Here is a 24,299-nt window from a genome sequence, read left to right as displayed (position 1 = left end):
TATATTCGCTAAAATATTGATATTAGAGGATTCCAGGTAGTTATCTTCCAGACCCTCAAAGCCTCCTAAAAATTCTCCTAGTTTTTTAAGGATCTCTTTATGGATTAATTCAACCGGCATGTTAGGGAGTCGAATCCACTTTGGAACCCTAATTTTCTCGACATCTTTAGGGGAGAAATTAGGTTTCCAATTGAAAAATTTAAAATAGTAACCCTTAAAAAATCTTAGATTATTTTTCAGTAAATTCTCTTTAAGATCCGTCGTGTTGCAATTGATAAATAAAAAATCATTTTCTAAGTTCATGATACTTATCTGGTTCCCCGTGAGGGATATCAGCCATTGTTGAATCTCTGAGGACGGGACGCCATAACCGAACCATTTGCTAAAGAGCCCGCGAGCATTGTAACAGTCCCATAATTCGTCAGTATGATTATTACTTATAATCATAATATTATCTGTATTGAAGACTGACAACTTCTGAAAGTTAGAAGGGCCATACTTGGGAAAGATCTCCTCCCCTGTTCTGGTAACAGAAACTGGATTAAATGAAGAGGGTTTCCTGACCCCAAGTGTGGTTCTATTAGCCTCCGAAGCCATGTCTCCCTGGAACTTTGACAGAGTCGCGGGCCGTAAGACAAGAGAACTTTTTTTGTAAGGGCCACCCATAGTTGATCTCTCTCTTGAGAGGAAGAGGGGCGCATGCTTATTCTGAGCAAAAGTAGATTTTTGATTTATACAGGGCGATCCTGCCCTACTCATAGGGTTAGGCCGAGCATTCTTTGCCGAAGAAGCTGAGGGGGCTTCTGAAAAAGGTAGACGGTCGAACAATGCCCCCAGGGCTTGTCTACTAATATTATTGAGCTTTAAAGAAGTTAGGTTAGCCCCTGTAGCTTCAGGGATTGGGGCATTAAGACCGTTCTCCAAGCGTGTGTCTAAAGATTGTATTTCCAGAGGAGCAAAATTGTTCTTCCATTGCCCCAGATGCCTTCCAGACCCTGGAAAAAACCTCTAAGGTTTCGCAGGAGGGTTTCTGCTTTTCTCAGTTTTGTCTGATATTTTCATAGTCGCTTTTTCGCATTTAAACGTTCTAATCTCAATTTAATTTAGTATAATTATTAGTAATATTTAAAAAAAGAATTATATAGATATTGACATTTTAGCCCTTTTCAATGTATGTATGTATGTTTGAAGTCATCTTTTATCTAAGACAATATGAGTAGGGAAATTTTAGTTTGAGACGGTAAAATTAAAGAACATATCATCATTCTCATCAATTATACTTAGTTAAATGAAGTACAACTCTTTAACATTAATAATAAATTTTGATATCCCACTTAAAACAATTTTACAATCATATATTATTTTAGGAAAAATATAACTAACAATTTTATTATCGCTGAATAATACATTCTATACAATTATATAAAAAATTCAGGAAAAAGTTAAAAAAAATACAATATTGTTTGATGAGATGAATGTCTATAACATCTTGTAAATCATTTCATATGTCCACCTCAATATTAAAACATCGAATCAAAGGATGAGATCTATAGAAATATTCGTACTTGTAACTTTTGGATGCCACTCTTCATGGGAAATGACGGTGCTTGCAAAAGCAACAAGGCACAATCTAGGTTTTATTAAACATTCAGCAAGACTGCCAACTGTTGAAGCCGTCTTTCAATATTGGACAAGAATATGATCTGGAAAACTGGTCTTGACGATTCTTATGAGGGATTGTTATTATGCTCCCCAACCAAATAAAACAGACCATTGCATTTCACCTTGTGCAAAGATAGTGGGGGGCACCTCTGAGTGAAATTGCCCATCTCCAAATCCATTTATAATCATTAATGTGCGACTATAGATAAAAGCAGCGGAAAGGATTGAATCACCATGCGGGTAATAAGGATATTGTTGCTGTGTTTGACGTACCTCGTGGGAGGTGGGACGTTTGCGGTACTCCTGATGGTTTGTCACAGAGGTTTACTGTGGCTTCTAATACTCGCGTTTATCATGGTGTGGACGTTTCTATCATTTATTGTGAATTCTTGGGCAAACATGTTGCTATGGCTGGAGACGACTCCAAATTCAGCAGGTCCACAGCAGCGATTGCCTCCATCGTCTTCTTCCAACAATAATAAGATTGCTGTGGAAATGGAAATGGGGGTATTCAATTACAGATGTGATGAAGAAGGAGAGAAGGAATGCGTTATCTGCCTGAGTGAATACGAAGAGGATGATGCGGTGGTAGCACTAAAACCGTGTCATCACAACTTTCATGTGGACTGCATTCGAAGGTGGCTACAGTGCAAGCTTCAGTGTCCCCTCTGCAACGCATGTCCGCTTCAGAAATTTGGATCCCAAGCTCGAAATGATGTTGCGCTTGAAATTCCATCTACGTTCCCTGTGGCGGATTGAACTTATATTCTGTTTCTATTTTGTTTTCAGTGTCTCTTTAGTTTTTTAAATTGAGAGAATGTGTCTTCAAGCAAAACCCTAAATGTCTCAGATGGTCGTCTGTGTGAGAAGGTAATTAAGGAAAAAAATACATGCATTGTTCTTGATTCCAGTGTTTGTCAAGCGAACAAGAGCTAAATAGATGTATTGAATATTTGGTCAAGAGAAAAAGAATGTATGGATAGAATCCAATGCTATTGCTACTCTCTAGAAGGTTTCAATCAAGATTGATGAGGAAGAGTTCAAGTAATTTCAAGGGTTTGGAATTGAAATATATATTATTTAGTATTTTCTAATAGAATTAGAAGATAGCAAACATTATAATTATGATTGAGGTTTTTAAGGGATTGTATTAGTTTTGATTTTGTTAAGTTGGTATTATGCATTAATTAGTAGTTTATTGAATAAAATGGTTAACTGATAAAATAAACATTATCATTATATCTTTAAAAAGTTTACCTTATGATGACAAGCTCATATAACTTGAAAGGATCTAATTAATTTCAATTTTGTTGATTTCATAGTATGTATTCATTAGTATTTTTTCAAATAAAATTGTTAAGTTTTTATTTATATTAATATTTGATTATTTTTGGATGAAGAAATATGTGCATAATTGTACAAAATTTAATGGTTGAATACAAATTTAGTAAGATTGAAAGATTAAAAAATAATTTTTAAATCATATATATTATATACTTGTCAATTTGGATTTGACTCAATTATTCAATGGAAGAAGACATGGTCATTTATTAGTTATTTGATCATGCACTTTACTAATATTTTTTATTATTATCTTGATAAGTTATTCATGTTAATTATGCTTTATTAGTTTATATACATTTAATATTACAAATCTTTGTTATATTTTTGGTTAGTATCCATCAATGAGTCAAGTATACCAGTATAGTGTTACTAGGCCACACAAATATTTTAATTAACATTTAACATATTTTATCATTCATACTACACAAATTATTAAGAATTTATAGATCATAAGAACTACTAATTTGTGTTATTTTTTAAAAGTAAAGAGAAGTTCAAAAAGGGTCTCAATGCTTGTAAAAGAGCATATAAGAAACTTTAAAAAATAACCTAAATATTGTCAAACAACAACACTTAAAAAATTATAAATGACCATAATCAAGAAATAAGAATGGGCCAAGCTTCTTGAAAGTAATGGCAAGAACCTACTTATCGTGTGGTGCTTTAAGAGAATTTCACATCACCTTGGCCTTTCTTCCCATGGTTTTCATGTTGGTTTTGACCTAATCCTATCAGTGAACTAGATTATAGACTTAGCTTTAGCACTTAAATTCTTTTGATATATTTTTTTTAATTGTGAAAATATTGATTTCCTCAAGATAATTCTTCATCTTCTTAATTCTCCCATCTCATTTTAAAATTTCTTTGGTTAGAAATTTCCCACCTCCTCAAGAATGTTACATCTACATAGAGGCCACACCATTGCCCATTAACCCATAAGATTCCCCATAACCATTTTATTGAAGAATTTAAATAATTCTTCATCCTCTTAATTCTTCCATCCCATTTTAAAATTTCTCCTATAGAAATTTCTCACCTCCTCAAGAATATTCCATCTAGACAAAGGCCACATCATTGGGCATTAACCCAACCCGTAACCAATTTACTGCGGAATTTTAGATAGAATACTCTTAATCAATACACTTAGGCAACAATTTTAATACAAGGGATTCAATTCGAGATTTCTCAATTCAGTTATCTACACTGAGTAATAGCGTTAAATGCACATATGAGAGTGGGGAATAGAGAAATTTGAGTTGTGTTGCCACTTTGAGTAACCGCCTTTCCTCTTTGAGAGATTTGTCCTTGCTTCAACCTGATCGATTGGGTCTCTTCATAGTTAAAAACATATTGGTCTATCTGATAAATCCATCCCCATAAACTCCTCTATAGCTATGATTTCCAAATCCATCATAGCATTTGAACGTACCCCACTGGAAATGATTATTGAATGCATCAAAAGTTCTCGCGCTAAGACATAAAAACTATACCTTGATCGTCCTGCTTCCTTCCTGGAATACTTGAATAAGTGTCCCCGTATCCGATCATCCATCCTCATTGAATTTTCTCGCTCCGAGAGACATACTATAATGTAAGTCTTGGTGTATGTTATTTGACCGGACTGACCATACGAATCTCACCAGGGGATTTAATTGGAGCTAGAAAGTGCATTGCATTAACAGAGAGATTGGACGTAGGGCGCTGAATCCGCCACGGCCCTGCACCAGAAATCTTTCCTGATTGAAAAGGAATTGAAGATAAATGTTGATTACAACAGGCTACCAATTTTTTTCACTGTACTGAGGTTTAGGTTTATGGAGGTATGATTGTTTTAGGTGATTATCATGTATTGGTTCTTATGATATAATTGGGACAGACATGATTACCCATGACTGATTGGTTCCTCCTGTCCATAATAGTTTAGCTTATAGATGTTAGAATAAATTAATTATAAATTTGTTAGTATATATCATTTGTTTATATGATGTAGATTAATTATGTATTTTGTTTATAAATATGAATACAATAAGAAAGAAATCATTGAGTAACAGCCATGTGATCTTTGTTTGTTCTTTCTCATATATTTTTTCTTTTCAAATATAGCATTTGCATTATATGATTACATAAAATTAACAATGCAAAATAAATCAGCATATAACATTAACACAAGATTTCAAGATACAAAAGAATTAACATTTCAAGTATGGAGCGCAAGAAGTGGGAGAAGGGAGAAGCATTGCATTTGAATTCAGAGAAGGGTGGGAAACCCTACAATGGACAGGCAAACCAGGGGGAGAATGAAAAGGACGATTCTTGGGACTGCCCAAATTCCTCTGAGCCGAGTGGAAAGGACCCGGTGGATGGGGACCCACAAGCAGGTGACAAGCCTATCGATCCTGATGGAGAAAATGGTGATTCATGTGCTGAAGACACTCCTAGGAAGGAATCTGTTTGAAGGGATAGCGGCCAGTCTTGGACTTCTCTATTCGGTGTCAAACCGAGTGGAAAGTCTTCGCTCCCTCCAGTTCATAATATCTTAGACTTAGAAAGGGAAAGATTCGCTATTGATATTCTAGACCCTGTTATTGATCATAACATTAACCTTATGGCAATGACACTGGTTGGAATTTTTTTGGGCCCTAGGCCAAATATTGATATTGTCAGGGCTTTTGCTAAATGCAAATGGGAGCTTAAAGGTCAAGTTGAGATCACTGCTATGTCCAAAGGGGCGATGTCTTGGCCTTCTCTTGCAAGGAGGATATGTCAAGAGTGCTATGTAATGGCCAATCAACGCTAGCTCTGGAAAAATAGGTGCCTAAGATGGACCTAAATGAATCCTTCTTTGTATAGGCTCCAGCTTGGGTTAGACTGCTAGGCCTTCTCTTAGAATTCTGGGTGGAAGATGTCTTTAAAGGAATTGCTAGCTCTTTCGGTGAACTCCTCTCTATGGACCCTATAACAATGGCTAGAAAAATACCTACCTTTGCCAAGATTGGTGTGGGAGTTATGCAAGGCACATATATGCCCTTATCCATTGAAATCAATTCTAGATTGGGAAAATGGAACCAACCTCTGGAATATGAAAGTGTCCCTTTCGCTTGCTTTCATTTCAAAAAAGCGGGACATACAACAAGGAAATGCTCGCTTCAGGCTGTCAAAGAAAAAAGAAAGAAAGAAAAGGCAATGCAATGGAAAGCAAAAAACCCTGCTATGCAATTTGAGGGCTCTAGAAAAAGAAAAAAGAATCAAAGAGGCCTAGAGTGTCATCATCCCTGACACGATAGAGCAACAAATGGATGTTAATGTGGAAAACCCAGAAATACCTTTGATTGATGCAGGAAAAATGGATCAAATAGGTAAAGACAATAAAGAACAACAAGATAACAAATAGAGGATCAAAGAAGTGATAAACTGGAAGAAGGAGAAATACAGGTGGTGTTACAGGACAATGAGGAAGTGGATTCAAATCACATTACTGAAAACCCTAGTAGAGACGGCCTTAGTCGTGATTATGAAGAAGCCCATAAGTGTTTGATCCTTGGAGGAATCTCTTTGTTGGGATCACAACAATATGTAGAGATGGTAAAATCTACCATCTAGTAATCACCAATGACCTCACTACTTAATGCTAAGTGGGCTGAGGTCAAAGATGCTGACCAAAATATAACCACCCAAAACATTCAAGAGGAAGATTGCAATACAAATGAAGTTGCAGAGCGAAAGAGAGGGGATAAAAAAGGGCCTAAATCTACCCCTCAGGCTAATTTAGTCAAGACAAGAAATTGGACCAAAGCTGACATGGGTTTCAACCCATCTCCTCCTGGAAGGAAAAAAGAAAGCCAAATCAAAGATCAAGAGGCAAGCAAGAATATAGAAGATGGTACTCAAATGACCATCCATGAGGTATGTTCCCTAGTTAGAAAATGAAAATAATTTCATGGAATATGTGTGGACCGAATAGTCCGCATAAACAGGATGTTCTTATAAATTTAGTTAGAGAACATAAACCGGACATTGTTATTATCCAATAAACTAAAATGACTAAAGAGAAAGTAGAAAAGAATTTTTTTTTTAAGGACGGGGAAGTTTTCGGTGGAAGATCTGATGGTGCTTCTGGGGGCATTGCTATATTTTGGAACCTAAGGCGAGTTTCTGGGGAGCTGGTCAAGATAGATAGCAATCTGGCTTTTATCAGGTTTCATCGCATTGGGGATGACATCTCTTTACTACTGACCAATATTTATGCCCCTAATAATAGATTTGGTAGAAGAAAATTTTGGAAAAAGATGGAAGCTATTAGGGTCCTTTACAAGGATGATATGTGGATTGTTATGGGGGATTTCAACACCCCCTCCAAGACAATGAGAAATTTGGAGGTGTCCCCTCACATCTAGAAAGCAGAATGGATATTTTGAACTTTATCAACAACCAGGGTTTGCATGATATTGAGCTCCAAGGAGCCAAGTTTACCTAGACGAACAGGAGGATGGGAGATGATCTTATTCAAGTCAAACTTGATAGAGCCCTCATTTCTAATGAGTGGTTTAACCATTATCAATTCTCCCTCTTTGCTATCTCTAGGATGAGTTATGATCATTTCCCTGTGATTTTTGTTGCTGATAACACCATTGTTAAAAGAAATTTCTCATTCAGTTTTGAAAGGATGTGGCTAGACCACCCTAACCTTGTGCAAGTCATTGAGAAGTGGTGGTCTATTGATGTCAAAGGTACTTATATGTATAGAATTGCTAAAAAATTAAGAAATATGAAGGACAGTATTAAAAATTGGAGTAAGGAGGTTTTCGGAGATCTGTTTGCTATTAAAACCAAAACCCAGATAGAACTCAAGGAAATGTGAGATAAAATCCAAATGAGCGGATACAATAAAGTCTCAATTAGGGAGGAAAATGAAGTGTTGGTGAAGTACCACAAGATTATCAGAACAGAGGAAGAATTATAGAAACAAAGGTCTAGATCCCTATGGCTTAAAGATAGGGACAAAAATACTAGATTCTTCCATATGACCGCGATGAAACACAGGGCTACTAATAGAATCTCAAAGCTGAAAATTGGGGGAATTGAAATAAGGATGATGAGATCGGGAAGGAAGCCAAGAACTTCTTTGCTTCACTTCTCTCGGTGAACTCTGGTCTCGATGGTCAGTCTCATAGCGTCATCCTTGAGAATATCCCTTCTACTATTAGTGAGGATCAGAACAAGGCCTTTGTGGCCATCCCTTCTAAGGAGGAAGTTAAAAAAGTTGTCTTTTATTTTGACGGGAACAAAGCCTCAGGCTCGGATGGATTTCCGTTATTCTTCTTTTAAACCTTCTGGGACATCCTCAAAGTTGATGTGGTTAAAGGTGTGCAGGAGTTTTTTGGGGCTAGAATGATCTTAAAGGAACTTAATGCAACCTTCTTGATTCTGATACCCAAATGCCTGGGGGTAGACTCTATGGATAAGTTCCAACCAATAACCTTATGCAACTCTTTCTATAAAATTATTTCTAAGGTGGTTACTAGCAGACTGCTAAGGATTCTTCCTTTGATCATTTTGCCCCAATAGAGTGGATTTGTTCATGGCAGACAAATCCTTGACTCTATCATTGATATCCATGAAAACATTCATTCGTTGGTGGATTCAAAAAAGCAAGGATTTTTTATGAAGCTGGATTTGTCTGAAGCCCATGATCGTGTGGACTAGAGTTTCTTGGGTAAGGTGATTGGAGCTTTTGGTTTTGGAGTGAGGTTTATAAAGATGATTGATCAACTCATCTCGACCCCTACTTTTTCTGTCATTTTCAATGGGGTGCCTTCCCCATTTTAAAAAAATTTCTAGGGGTATCAGACAAGGAGATCCCATATCCTTAGAATCTTCATCATTTTGGCTGAATGTCCAGGTAGATTTATCAGCAGCTCTGTTTCTTTGGGACTCCTCTGTGGTATATCACCCTCTTCTGGTTTCAGAGCTTGTACTCATCAACAATTTGTTGATGATACTATTTGTAAAGCGGAAAAATCGAACCCTAGTTGTTCTCCCCTCCCCCAACTCCAAGGAGAGAGAAGGGAGGTCACTAAGATTGATGGTTTTTACTTAGGGGAGACTTTACATTCAAAAGAGGGGTTGAAACCCACAAGATCCAATCCCACACAATGCAGGATTGGATTCTAAATGAGTTTCAAGGGTTGTGACATCAAGGATATCCTCTTTTGTAAAGAATGCAGATAGAATTATTGAACTAGGAATGCATGTAAAGTGGGAAAGATTCACTTATAAACAAAGATAGGGATACGGGATGAAGCTGCGGACCTGGAATTAGCAGTAAAATGTCGAGACGGTGCTGTTCTACAAATTTGAGCGAAAGTTGATGGGACGATGGCGCCCGACGTGCACACGGTCTTCCGAAAAATCCACGAAACGAAGGGGGACCTGTTCGTCTCTGCACAAGGATTCTAGATCTTCAATTATAGTCGCGTACTTGCAACCTACACACAGAAAAGAGAGGATGATTGGGGGGTTAGGGATTAGGGGTTTGCCTTTAGGTCAAACCCCGGTTTTGGAATTAACCAAGAAATGAGAATGATGTAAATGTAAATGTTTGTAATGTAAACAAGTACTGATACCTTGTTGTAAGAATGTTTGTATTCTTACATGCGAAGGTGTAATGTATGTTGTATGTTGTAGGTGATCTCCTCTTCAATGGTTGAATCCTTGTCTTGAATGCAACACCTAGCCTTGAATGGAGACTTAGAATGCTCAATTGTTTGAAGGAATGCTTGAATGCTTGAATGTTTGAATGTTTGAATATCGCTTTCACCTCTTGCACACATATGTCTTCCTCTCTCTTTTGGAAGAGGAAAATTAGTTTATATACTTGTCAATTAGGGCTGATAGACTGATTTTTCCGACCTTAGGCCGACCAGGAAACATTATTTCCCGAATTGCAAACTTAAAGACCCGATGCCCAAAAGAGGTCGGGCCCAAAATAGGGCCAGGGACCAGGGCGCTGGGCACCATGGTCCTGGGGGACCAGGGCGCTGGGCGCTCTAGTCTTGAAGGACCAGGGCACTGGGCGCCATGGTCCCACCTCCTGGGACAGCAGGGTGCAAGGAAGGATCAGGCCCAAGTGCAGAAATATGCAGTTTTTGGTGTCGTAAACAGGTTTCGGGGTCTCCATTCAGGTTCAACGTTGCGCTGCCATCGTGGAGACCCAAATGCAGTCGAAATTGCAAGTGTCATAATTTTAGGATGCTACATTTAGCCCCCACTTTAGCAGGAGTATAAGCATACGCTCATACTTCCGGTAAAGTACAAGGAAACAACATTGAAAGACTTTCACCACGTCAAGGAGGCAAGATACACCAAGCCCCCAGTGGACTAAGGATCTTACGACTTCGATTGACAAAGTAAAAGGGAAGATCACGAGGGAGAACCATGACTGTCAGTAGTAAGGCTCCCTCACTATGAGTCATGCAAGAAAGATATAAAAAATTTTCAAGGCAAAGCTAAATTTGTCAAGAAATTTTCAAGTATCTTGGAGAGATATGAACGAGATGTATGCCCCCCTACGTTAAAGCGATCGCACATGCCTCACCAGGGGTGATTGCTTTAAGGTAGTGATACATATAAGAAATGAGAAAGGAGCACGTTATCACAAGGATTTAGCCCCCAAGTGTGAGATAAGCCCAAGGATAATAGACACAAAACACAAAGCACAAGGTGACTTCGCTTTCCTCGGGGTCAGTATGCTGTATGATAATTCATGTATATCATATGTATGTATGCACAATTTTTCTTCATTCCCCAATCAAGGAAGGTCACCTAGAAGGAGGGAACACATGTGTCTTTTAAGTCAACACGAGAGAGACCAAAAGAGATCTCAATGCTTTGCATCATCCTCAAGTAGACAAAACTAAGGACAACAAATAGAAGAAGTAACAAAAGAGATCAAGAGAGGAGGAGAGAGTCTGCTATGCTAATGAAACTAGTCTAGCACGTCATCTACCCCCCGATCTTGCTGATCAATATTTCGGGAGGGCAGGAAACATGCTAGAGGAGGAACATCCAACACTGCTGATGGAGCTATCACAAGATCCAAACAAGGGCTATGTTCATGTTTCGAGCCACGTTGTTCTTGTTTAGGAGCTAGGATAAGTGCTTTAGAAAATTTGTTAGATAAATGGTTATCAACATCAACATATTCATATTCACTATCAGAATGAAGAGGAGTAACATTTTCATCATGAATAACATTTTCATCTATATCATCATCAAGATTTATAAAAATAGGATCTTTAACTCGCCCAGGATCAAGACCATCATGCATCTTATGTTTAGGAGATTTTGGCTCAATCTTCGGCTAAGGAGAAAATGGAATAATACTGGTTGAAGGTGTTTTGGGGAATTGCAAAGTTTGAGAAGTAGCTGCTTGAGCTCTAAGACGACGCTTTCGTTGGCGTTCACGTGCAGAACGATTTCGTCTAGTCTTAGTAGGAAGTTGAGAAGATTGAGGAGGAGGAATGTTCTCATCCTTTTCACTTGGGTGTTTAGGTTGTGGTCTATTAGGTTGAATAATAGGAGAAGAGGAAGCTCTCTTCTCTCCATAAGAGGAAGGAGGAGGAACTGCTCCATATAAAGGAGGAATATTTGGTTTAGGAAGGAGACCAAGTCCATCATGACGAGGAGGTATAGGTCTACTTTTAGGAAGTTTATTAGTCATAGGCATAGTCATATTCATAGGGATGGGTTGGGAATCTTCTTGAGGAAATACATTAGTTTTATCTTTCAAAGGAAGAACTTCCTTCTCAAGAACGATAGGAATATCAAGTTTGGGTGTTCTAGGTTCACTTAGAGATAGGATCATATCTTTTTTCCACTTTTGATAAGATTTAAAAAGATGATCACTTCGCGGAGGAAGAGATTGGAATTGTTTAGGCCAAAAGTAATCAATAGGAACGCTAGAAGTTCTTTCAGCTGGTTTAAAGAGGCTATGATTGATAGTAACAACTTCACCATTATGGGGAAATTTCAAACACTTGTGAATAGGAGAAGAAATAGCTTTCATGGAAGATAGCCAAGGATAGCCTAGCTTCACGCGAAATTGTTTGGACGATGGAATAATAGCAAAGTCCACATCAAGGGATTTGTTATGGACCTCAATAGGTAATGTAATAGAACCAATTGCAGGAGAAGAAAATGCATCAAATAATTTCACAACCACATTTGTTTCATCATAGATCACTTGATTCAATTGCAAAGTAAACAGAAATTCTTCAGTAATGATATTAACCATACAAGAAGGATCAATAAGCACTCCACGGCAAGGTGTATTCTTGACTTTTGCAACTATATATAAAGGACCATCAAGTGCCCTGATAGTTTCACTGGAATCAAAGGTGATGGAAGGTTCTTTAGGGATTTTCTGCTGCTCTACAAAGTTAATCACATTTGGAGTCATAGACACAAGATCATCAGGTGAGACAGAGGAATCATTAGTATCAATCACATTAGAGGTATGAGAAGGCAATGGATCAGTAAAAATCTTAAGATTTTGGTTAGGAGGAGCTACAGATGTGTTGCTTTTATCATTCACTCCAGAAATAGAGATAGTATTATTATCAATCAAATCTTGAATTTTACCCTTTAAAGCAAAACATTTTTCGGTATCATGCCCAGGATGACGATGAAATTGACAAAAAGATTTGTTATCAAAATAGGGTGAATTAATCTTTGCAGGATCTATTTGCTTTATATGAGGAAGAGTAAGCACATTTTGTTCCAATAACTTATTCATAATACTATGCAATGATTCATTCAAAGGAGTAAACTTTCTTTCTTTCTTGAAAAACTTAGAAATAGGAGGTACACCTGATGCTGCATTCACATTGTTGTTGATGATGTTTTCATTGAATTTAATGGACTCTCTATTTGGTTTAAACTTCCCAAATGGTTGTTGACTACTATCACGATTATCACTCGGAGCCATAGGATTTGCTTGTTCCATTTGACTCACAGTCAGTTGATAATTGTGAAGAGTTGCGCACAACTGTTGGAAAGAAGTAAACTTAGAAAACAGAAGTTTTTCTCTAATATCTTTTTGTAAATTAGAAATAAAGATTCTTTGAATGTCATTGTCAGGTACTGGAAAAGAAATTTGAGCATACAAATGCTTATATCTACCAATGAAATCAGTCACTTTTTCTTTAACACCTTGTTTACAATGCATTAAATCAATCAAAGTAACTTTAGGACTTATATTGTTTTGAAATTGTTGAATGAAAGCATTTGCAAGTTGTTCAAAAGAAGTAATAGAATAAGAAGGCAACGAGCAATACCATTGTAGGGCTTTATCTCTTAATGTTCTAGTAAACAGTTTTGCAAGCAAACTTTGGTCATAAGCAAAATCAGTACATATTGTTTGAAAGGTCTTAACATGTGTTAGAGGGTCACCCTTACCATTATAAATCTCCAAATACAGAATTTCAACATGTTTAGGGGGGATAGCTCAAACAATGTCAAGAGAAAGTGGGCTCACGACATCAAATGTGGGCACACTAAACTTAGATTGATTCATAGAGGCAACAAAGAAGAGACAGTTTGTGCAAGATTGTTAATGGTCGCTTCAGTCAAAGAGTTCATATTAGATGTGTTAGATTGTGATGGAGGTATTATGTTATTGAAAGAAGGTATTGATTGAGAGTAAGGTGGTGGGACACTATGATAGTTAGTCATAGGAGATGATTGGAAAGGAGGAACACTACAAGGAGGAATGGAATGGTTAAAAGAATTGACCCCTTGTGTCATGTTCATTTGTGGAGATATAATAGGAACACTTATTGAAGGAATAAATGAAGAAGTTGGATTGAATGAAGGAAGAGGGTTGATTGAAGAAGAAGGATTGCCCCCATGACTAGTGATCATAGGAGGAATGTCTTGTATTGAAGTAGTCATTATGTTTGATGTAAAAGTAGGTATACTAGCAATAGGAGTTGTCAAAGGGGTAGAATGATTAACTTGAGTAGGAGGTTGTGTATAACCTAAAGTTTCAGCACAACTCTTCATAGGCATCACAGTCGAATCCACAATGTGTGCAATACCATGCAAAATATCAATTCCATTCTTATCACTTTGAACCATACGTTTTAGACCCTCAATTAACAAAAGAGCTTCACTATCAGGGTATTCTTGAGACATCCATTGTCGTAAATCATCAAATTGGTTATCCAATTTTGAAAGTTGTTCTACAGAAACTTCATGGAGAGCTTCTTCATCATTAAGAGGATTAGAGGAATTACCCATGTCCTCATTAAAAAGGCCATTCAAATTAGGTTCCATCTCCTCAGTAATTAAACCTTGGAAAGACTTAATTCTAAGGCTTCGTCTAACGGGCATAGTGCAAGTAGGGCTTATTGTTGTAAAACTCATGCACTAAAGAGAGAGAGAAGATTTTGAATTTTAGAGGTAGCAAATTTCAATAAAATCAGCCAATCTCCTAGATTTAAGCTGTTAAATACAATCAGGACAATCTCCCAAAATTTCAAAAAAAATGTCAGGGACCGTGGCGAACGGAGTGCACACGGTCCTCACAACTTTTTTCGAAATTTTCAAGGATGAAAGTTATGATGATTTTAAAGCTAATCTGAAAAAATTGAGTGATTTTATGATCTGTAGATAGGCCAAATTAAAGTTGCAATCTCAAAATTGAATCCTACCAAGATTGTTGAAAAATGTAAAATTTGAATTTTGACAAAGAGGGGGAAACTGAAATTTTGAATTTTATGATTTTAGAGGGAATACTAAAAGCAATGCAAGTTTTGAAATTTAAAAGTTGACTCAATTTCACGCAAAATTCAATTTTGAAAGCGGAAATCAAAGTTGCCGCAATTAAACACTTAATTTCAAAAGTCACAAACTGCAAAAATTTGAATAAAGCACTGAAATTTCGAATGAATGCCAACACACTTTTCAGATTTAGGACTGTAAGAAACACAATTTTGATATGAATTTCAATTTCAACAATTTTTGAATGATTAGAAGCCTCAATCCAAGCAATCACTAGACCAACTTTGACTTTAATTTTGAAGGTGTTAAAATTGATAAAATCAGCCAAAATTCTGGATTTTAGCAGAAAAATACAGTAAGATCTAGCTCCCGAAATTTTAGAAAAAATGTCGGGGATGATGGCGCTCGGGGTGCACACGGTCCTCGTAACTTTTTTCCAAATTTTCAGGGATGAAAGATATTGTGATTTTATTGCGGAATCCAAAGTTACAGCCGGTTTGGAGGTGTTTTGATCAATGAAATTATCAGTCAAAGGTTGAATCAAGAAGGTTTTAAAAATTAGGGTTTTGACGCTTAACCACTTAATTTTTCAAAATTAAGGCACAAATATGAATTGACAATTTGCAATAGAAGGGTAAATCTGAAACAAGCACTAACAATTAAACATTTCACAAGTTTAATTACTAAAAAGAAAATTTTAGGGTTTTTATGCAATTAGCCTCTAAAATTTGCAAAAGATCAAACATGGAAATGTAATTAAGGAAACAAAATTTTCAGATCTAACCATGAATAATCAGAATGAGGATGTTCACGTCGGGTTCACCAAAATGTAAAGCGGAAAAATTGAACCCTAGTTGTTCTCCCCTCCCCCAACTCCAAGGAGAGAGAAGGGAGGTCACTAGGGTTGATGGTTTTCACTTAGGGGAGACTTTACATTCAAAAGAGGGGTTGAAACCCACAAGATCCAATCCCACACAATGCAAGATTCGATTCTAAATGAGTTTCAAGGGTTGTGACATTAAGGATACCCTCTTTTGTAAAGAATGCAGATAGAATGATTGAACTAGGAATGCATGTAAAGTGGGAAAGATTCACTTATAAACAGAGATAGGGATAAGGGATGAAGCTGCGGACCTGGAATTAGCAGTAAAATGTCAAGACGGTGCTGTTCTGCAAATTTGAGTGAAAGTTGACAAGACGATGGTGCCCGACGTGCACACGGTCCTCCGAAAAATCTGTGAAACGAAGGGGGACCTGTTCGTCTCTGCACAAGGATTCCAGATCTTCAATTACAGCCGCGTACCTGCAACCTACACACAGAAAAGAGAGGATGATTGGGGGGTTAGGGATTAGGGGTTTGCCTTTAGGTCAAACCCCGGTTTTGGAATTAACCAAGAAATGAGAATGTTGTAAATGTAAATGTTTGTAATGTAAACAAGTACTGATACCTTGTTGTAAGAATGTTTGTATTCTTACATGCGAAGGTGTAATGTATGTTGTATGTTGTATGTTGTAGATGATCTCCTCTTCAATGGTTGAATCCTTGTCTTGAATGCAACACCTAGCCTTGAATGGAGACTTAGAATGCTCTATTGTTTGAAGGAATGCTTGAATGCTTGAATGTTTGAATGTTTGAATATCGCTTTCGCCTCTTGCACACATATGTCTTCCTCTCTTTTTTGGAAGAGGAAATGTAGTTTATATACTTGTCAATTAGGGTTGATAGACTGATTTTTCCGACCTTAGGCCGACCAGGAAACATGATTTCCTGAATTGCAAACTTAAAGACCCGATGCCCAAAAGAGGCCAGACCCAAAATAGGGCCAGGGAGCAGGGCGCTGGGCGCCATGGTCTTGGGGGACCAGGGCACTGGGCGCCCTAGTCGTGAAGGACCAAGGCACTGGGTGCCATGGTCCCACCTCCCGGGATAGTAGGTTGCAAGGAAGGATCAGACCAAGGTGCAGAAATATGCAGTTTTTGGTGTCGTAAATAGGTTTCGGGGTCTCCATTCAGGTTCAACGTTGCGCCGCCATCGTGGAGACCCAAATGCAGTCGAAATTGCAAGTGTCACAATTTTAGGATGCTACACTATTTTAATGGGATCATCCACTATCAAAGAAGCATACAATCTTTAAAAACTTCTCAATACTTAGAGTATGGCATCGGGTCAAACCATTAATTGGGAGAAAATCTCTATTTTCTTCTTGAACACCCCAGAGGATAGATAAATCAAAATGGGCCAAATCCTTGGATGCCAAAGTGGTAAGCCTTATGCTATCTACCTTGGCCTCCCCTTGGGACTGAAACCCTTGGAGTTGTTCTGGAACAGTCTTTTTGATAGATTCAGTAGAAAGTTGTTTGGTTGGAAAGGGACCCTTCTTAGTCAAGATGGAAAAGTCCAACTCTTACAATCTTCCCTCCAGAGTCTTTTGATGTATGCTTTAAGCCTTCTTAAAATCCCTGGCAAATTTGTTGATGCCATTGAGAAAATCCATAAACCCTTCTTGTGGTCTAGGGTTGAGGAGAAGAAGAAAATGGCTTTCATAGCCTGGGAAAATGTGTGTAAACCCAAAAAGAATGGGGGTCCAGGCTTAGGGAATATCCAAACTTTGAACAAAACTCTTCTTTCCAAACAAATTTTTAGAACTTATCAGGTAAAAGAAGATTGGAATGATATTTGGAAGGCCAAGTACTTAAGGAAAGTTCCCACCATTAAGGATTTCTTGGTCTCAGATCAGATACCAAGTGGTTCTTTCATTTCAAATAGTGTTATCCAGGCTAAAGGTATTGCTAGTCTCACCAATGTCTGGGCCATAGGTGATAGCAGAAAGGTGGAATTTTGGGATGATGCTTGGATTGGTGGAGCACCTCTTAATAAGAAGGCCTCTCATATGCTCATCCATAATTATAAGGAGAAGATAGGTGCCAAAGTGGCTGATTATTGGAAAGATCAAAAGTTGGTTGAGCTCAGATCTATTGATCCCAAACTCAAGTAGGTAAATTTAATGATCAACCATAGGTCTTAAATACTAGAAGGGAATACCACATGGTGTGGTGTGGGACTTCCTCAGGGACTTATTCAATCTCTTTAGTTGTCCTTTTACTTGCACAATCTCAAGATCCTACTTGTTGCTGGGCTATGGCTTGGTATCCAGGTCTAATTCCTAAAATCAATATTTTTTTGTGGATCCTCTTGCAAAATAAGATTCTAACTACTGATAATTTGACAAAGAGTGGCTTTTATTTCCCAAACATATGCTATCTTTGTCTTAATAATGAGGAATCTATGAACCACATTTTTTTACACTATCCTTTTACCACTCCTATTTGGGGGATGTTTTATCAAATGTGGGGGTTGAATTGGGTTTTCCCAAAGGAGATATAGGATTGTTTCAGAAGCTAGCATTATTCAACCAATAACATCATCATAAGAAATCTGTGGAAGTTCTCTTTTGCCCATATCATCTGGGAGATATAGAAAGAGAAATAATAGAATATTCTAGAATGATATTAACACCTCTGAAGTGGTGTGGGTCAAGATGAAAAATAACTATGTTGAGAATGTGATGGCCAGGGGGGTGCATTGTTGTAGAAATAAGGAGGACTTTTAAGTTCTCAAAAGATTGAATATCCCAGCCTTTTTGGGCTCTAACACCAACCAAATCAATAGAATATTGTGTTGTTGGTCTTTTCCCCTAATGATTGGTTTAAGGCCAACTTTGATGGGGTGGTGAAAGGAAACCCAAGACCTGTTGGTTGTGATGGTGTTATCTGAAATGGGGTTGGCTTTTGCACTAGGGTGATTGCCTATCCCTTAGGAATTTAGACCAATCATATGGTGGAAGCTACGGGCGCACTTCAATCAATTAAATTAGCCTATAATTTAGGAGTCAAAATGCTATGGTTGGAAGGCGACTCTAAAAGCATTATTAACTACCTTCTTAGTAAACATCAACCATCATGGACTATCAAAAATATCTTTGAGTGCGTCAGGGAGTTGCTTAAGGGGTTTAAAAAATGCCACATTTCCCATGTTTACAGAGAGGCTAATCGGAGAACTTACTAGGCTACCAATGAGGTGGTACAAAGTGAGATAATTATTACTTGGAATAGCGAATGGGAGCTATCGTGTGCGGCACCTGATATCTTAACTTATGAAAGATTACATGGTAAGCAGGGTCAGATTTGAAATCATTTCCCAAGGTGTAAGGAGATGTCATGGCAGCAAGAGCTAGTTTTGTAGGCAGTTGAGAAGGAGATACAATAATAATTGCAGGTTCACTTTGCATACTTTATGGGCATTTTTATCCCTCTTGAACAATAGCATCAAAAAATTATACACACTTCGAGTGGGTTATCATAGAAAGTCCATTGTGAAGAAGGGAATCAGGTGGGAATTACAAACTATTGACATCAACAACATTATGGGTGGAAAACAAAAGAGAATGGAGGCTACCACCATTGATAAATGGAAGAGTCGTCTGTAGGTTTGGGCAATTCTTCAAGTTTCCAAGATGATGGATTTCATGGAATGCATGCAGGAGAAATGATGCGAAATTACGAGAATCTTCAAGAAGGGCTGGAATGAAGGCACTTTAACCGTTAGAAACAGGAAGGTCAAGGTGACTGAAACTATGATTGCAGAGGCAACAGTTCTTCTGATGGAGGGCATCAAGTTTTATAGGGACATAAATATTCCAGACGCTGTCGTGAAGAAATTTCTAAAGGATGAGGAGGAGAAGGCTAGACTAGTGAAGGGTAGCCATACCTACTTCTCTCCAGAGGTAATTAAATTAATTTGGCGAAGGGTTTTGCTTGCTATAATGGAATTTATCATGCTCGATGGTAGATACACTAGGGTTTACAGCTACCACTTTGTCTTAATTAATCATTTTAGGTATACATATAAAATTTATTTTCCATATTATCTTTTTTGTGTCCTTAATGCTAGGATCAAGGATTTCATATCCAACCCTAGTATCATCCCTGCAATGCACGAAGGTTTGATGGTGATTCTGTATAATCACATCAAGAACACAACTATCCAATTGATTATAGCTGAGGTCTTCGAATCAGATGAGGATTTCGAAGACTGATGATGAGGAAGGCAAAGGATATGAAACAGAAGTAGAGACAACGGACAACCCCCAAATTGCTAGGTCAAGCAGAAAAAATAGAAAAATAGAGCAAGGGAAATAGAACAAAGGCTCGGCCAAAGAGAAGAAGAGAGGGGAGGACAAGGAAAGCTGGTATGTGGAAGATTATGGGACTGACAATGACATGGATACTAGAAGTGAGGAGGTCCAAACCCTTGTGAGCCAGAAGCAGTAAAAGAGGACTCCTAAAAATAAGGAGGTGGGCACCAAGGACTGGTCACCTCTCATGACTGAGTCTAAGGATAAGGGCTTGATGGGGGAGGATACGGCCATGAAAGAAGCTCAGAGCTCTAATGTCAGGGAGGTTGGACTAGAAGTGAATCTTGATACCGCTGATGATAAAACCTAGGAAGAGAATCATTTGGATATTGATCTTTGCATCAATAATGGAATGGATAGCTTCAAACGGGTGCTCCTCTAGATGCATAAGGAAATTGCAGCCATTAAAACCAAGCATGCCCAGGAAGTAGGGAAAATCAAGACTTTACAAGCTTTAGGCTAGGGAAAGTTCAATTCCCTCCTAAATTGTCTTAGTGGGCTCACTAAAGCTATTGGTAATGTAGAGAAGATTATCAACGCTAACCGCAATAGCTTTCTTAGCTTGGAAACTAGAGCAGGTTCCACTGAAAAGAGACTTGATGGAGTTGAGAACATGCTAAAAAAAATAGGTGAGCAAAGCCATAACATTCTTAAGGCTGCTTCAACTAGCATGAAGGCCCTCATCAGTAAGCTGGAGAACTACCACGGGGATAAGGCAATGACAGACATTATTGATGTTAAGGATGACACCCCAGATGATAAGGATACATGGCTTGGGAGAAGAACGAGGGTGAGCACTAAAAAAATGCAAAGCCACAACAAGGAAATTGAGGATATCAAGCGGACAGCTGATAATATGGAACAATTGGAGCTGGAAGTGGTGGAAATGCTTCAGAAATTAACCTAAACTTGGGATTCTTATGGTCCTTTTTGGTTTTTGAACTATTGTCTCTTGTTTGCTATCATTTTGTTCATCAGTTGTCTTTCCTTAGTTTGTTGTCTTTTTTGTTTTGTTGTGGTTTAATGTAAATCTTTTGATCTTTTGGCTATAATGGGTTTCAAGGGCCCGTCAAAACCTATTTTCCCATATTCAAAAACATTAACTGAAGATTTACATGAAGAAACTTTTTTGCAAAAATCTCCACACAAGAAACATGATCTATGCATCCAATACATTAACACTTCCTTCAATCTAACAACATTGCAATAACACTGTGTACTTTTAAAATAATATCACATTAAACTACCATCTCATAATTTATAATATATAGACAAGGAAAGAGGACACAAACATATAGGATTTTCCAAAATAATAGATAAAAAAACCATGTTATCATGCAAAAACCCCATGCTCATATTGGAGAGCATATTCTAAGAATAGAAACTACATTAATGCATCAATAATTTCACATGCACATCAAATGGGTGCAATCAATTAGCATCTAAAAATAGTAAATGTAACAAAAAGAATCTTTGGTATCATAATCCTCAATCAATCATAACCCAAAGTACATCACTTCAAAATAGAGTGGCCAACACATGCAGGTACTAAACTTTGCTGAAAATATAAACGGATTCGAGCATATTTGAAATTCCCTTCCAACTTATTCCTCACGCCCAGTTTGAGTTTATAAGTGATGTTCTTAGGATATTTGAGAGTGTCTCCTTCCCTGTTGCTCCCAGTACTTGGTCAGATAGGGAGGTTTCTCATTGTGTGAAGGAGCTTTTCAATGGGGACGCTCCTAGTTGTGTTGAGCCAGTGCTCGTGAACTCTACTAGCCTTGGTCTAGGTTAGGGAAAGTCAAGGTTATTGATCATGGTCTTAGGGCTTTCTCTAACCATTCCTCTACTAATAATTATAATTATGAACATATTGCTTGGTCTAGTTTTGGTCCTACTCACCCCCTGCACACATTTGGACCCCTATCATGTACCAAATCCTCTCTTAAATAATTATCTATGGTGAAGAAGTTGCTAAAAACCAAAATTTCTTCTAGAGTTGTGGATTAGTTTGTCATTTCCCCTCCATTCAGCCTTCTCTTCCTAACTTGTATAGCTGGTTTCTAGCCTCTTGGAAGCTTTTGGTTTTGGTTAAGATCAAAATCTCTCTCTATGCAAAATGTTTTTCATTATCGAGTTTGCCTTGTCTAAGGATCAAAATATTGTGGTGGGTCTTCTTTAGTCTTGGGGAGAGCATTTCTTTTTGGAAAACCTTAGACTCTTAACTCTTTCTGAGCTTGTTTTGGTGTGTTTAGTTTAAGTTAGAATGCCTAACCTCTCTCTCCAATTTTGGGTGGATTCCTATTACAAGGAATCAACAACTCTATTGGCCATTTTTTTATGGTTGATGATCTCACCTCCCTCTTGGGTCACCCCACCTTTGCGCGCATTCTCTACAATATCTAAATCTCCAAACCTTTTCATGGGGAAGAGGTTTTGATGGTCAGGGATAGGCTTTGGTCACAACCACTACACTATGAGGTCCTCCCCTTTTTTTTGTCATTGTTGCTTCGCTATTAGTCATCTAGCTTTGAATTAGTCTTTGGCATATTGAAAAGGTACTACTACTTGGTGGTAGGATGCTAAAGAAGATCACTTAACTATTGAGAATTCCTCTAAGGTGGTCTTTGACCAACTTACTATTGAGCACTGTGATTTGGGTGTGTCCCTTGTTGGATTGGTTGAAGAGACTAGAAGACTAAGAGGGGGTGGGGGGGATGAATCAGTTTTCCCATAGATTCTAAAATTTTTACCGAACTTAAATCTTTTATTCATATATCAAACTCATGAATTAAGCATGTCATGCATGAAATAGAAAATGCAGAACAAACACGAAACATAGGCACCAAAGGAACATCAAAATTTATACGTGGAAAACCCAAATGGGAAAAACTAGGGAGAGTGTTCACTCTCAAGAGAATATAACTAGTTATATGGTGTTTTACAAAAAGGTGGCTCACTACCAGAATACAAAAGTGACTCACTACAAGGATACAAAGATGACTTACTGTTGGAATGATCACTGCAATAGGAAAGATTGAACTAAAAAGGATTGCATCTCCAAATGCATGAGATCAATTCCAAGATTAATCTCAGATCATAATTCTCAGTCCTTACACCAGATCTAGTGAAAGATATATGTACAAATGTCCTCTTTAACAAATTTGGTGAAGGATTACTGCAAGACTGACTGCGTACTGATTCTGCACCAACTGCCTTCATTGTTCGCAACTCACACTTCACACTCTGCTTCTCTGCTATCTTTGTTGCTACCCACTCACACACACATGCATACTTCATACACCTCTATACATCACATACACCTATATATATAGGAGGACACACATACCAGGATAATGTGCCGACCTAGCTCAAAATTTTATCCAATAAAGCCTTATATGATAATCATAATAACCAAGTTGGCCTCCACAAGATTTTTACATGCTTCCTTTTTTATGATTCTTTTACTGATGCATATACCTCAATTACCAAAATGGGATAGGGTCATCCTGACCCAAAGATACAGACCCATTATCACAAAACTCAAGCATACCAACTCCAAACTCCAAGAACACACATTCTATGCATGCCATAGATATCAAACCATGAGACAAGAAAAGATACATCTGCCATAGCCAAAAATAGCTGATACCAGAACACATAACTAATACTAGGACCAATGTAAGAACAAATCAGAATTATGGGTACAAGGATCTTCTAGAAATTAATCCATTAAATCAACTATACCTTACTACAACACTTCCCATAGAAATGCCAAAACTACTGCAACACTTCCCATAACAATACCAAAATGTGCATCACCTACTCATAGAAAAAATTGCACATGCCAACTGCATACAACATCCGAACCAAACCGGATAACAGATTGACTTCAATATACTGCATATACCATCTAGACAAAACTGGATAACTGGTTTGACATCAATGACAACAATATTCACACAAGTCTAACATCCCTTTCATGCCCAGATTTACCTTTAGTGATTCCCAATGTTTCTTTGGAGCCTCCTCTCATTCGTAACCCATCTCTTTATATGCAAATTACTCCGTCTTAGCTACCATCTTGTCCGATGGTTATTAATTTTCCTTGTTCTCTTATTACCCCTACAGTGGTTGTTTCTAGTCATCTAGTTGTGGGATCACCTCTTGTTCCCCTTCTATTATGGTGTTGGATGATAGTATTTCTTGGACAGTTGTTTTTTGAAGTTCGAAATGTACTTCTCCTTCTCTCCTTACTCTTTCAAGGTCAATGAAATAATTGTTTTTCCTCAGGTGTGGGACCTTTGTCTCCTGCCA

At 37.7% G+C, this 24,299-nt stretch overlaps 1 protein-coding gene across 1 annotated transcript; it reads left to right on the top strand.

The window, feature by feature from the left end:
* The first annotated feature begins 2,061 nt into the window (after positions 1 to 2,061).
* On the top strand, positions 2,062 to 2,421 carry LOC131039954 (RING-H2 finger protein ATL5-like). The gene has a single exon (XM_057972806.1). The coding sequence runs from the start codon at positions 2,062 to 2,064 to the stop codon at positions 2,419 to 2,421; it is 360 nt and encodes a 119-aa protein (XP_057828789.1).
* Positions 2,422 to 24,299: the final 21,878 nt, after the last annotated feature.

This window comes from Cryptomeria japonica, chromosome 11 (assembly GCF_030272615.1).
Source record: "Cryptomeria japonica chromosome 11, Sugi_1.0, whole genome shotgun sequence".
In the NCBI taxonomy this organism is placed as follows: Eukaryota; Viridiplantae; Streptophyta; class Pinopsida; order Cupressales; family Cupressaceae; genus Cryptomeria; species Cryptomeria japonica.
The sequence above is the reverse complement of the archived record's forward strand: the minus strand, read 5'-3'. Positions and strand labels throughout refer to the sequence as shown.

Excerpts from the sequence above, each read along its gene's own strand:
- LOC131039954 (XM_057972806.1), top strand. The coding sequence starts at position 2,062 with ATGTTGCTATGGCTGGAGACGACTCCAAATTCAGCAGGTCCACAGCAG.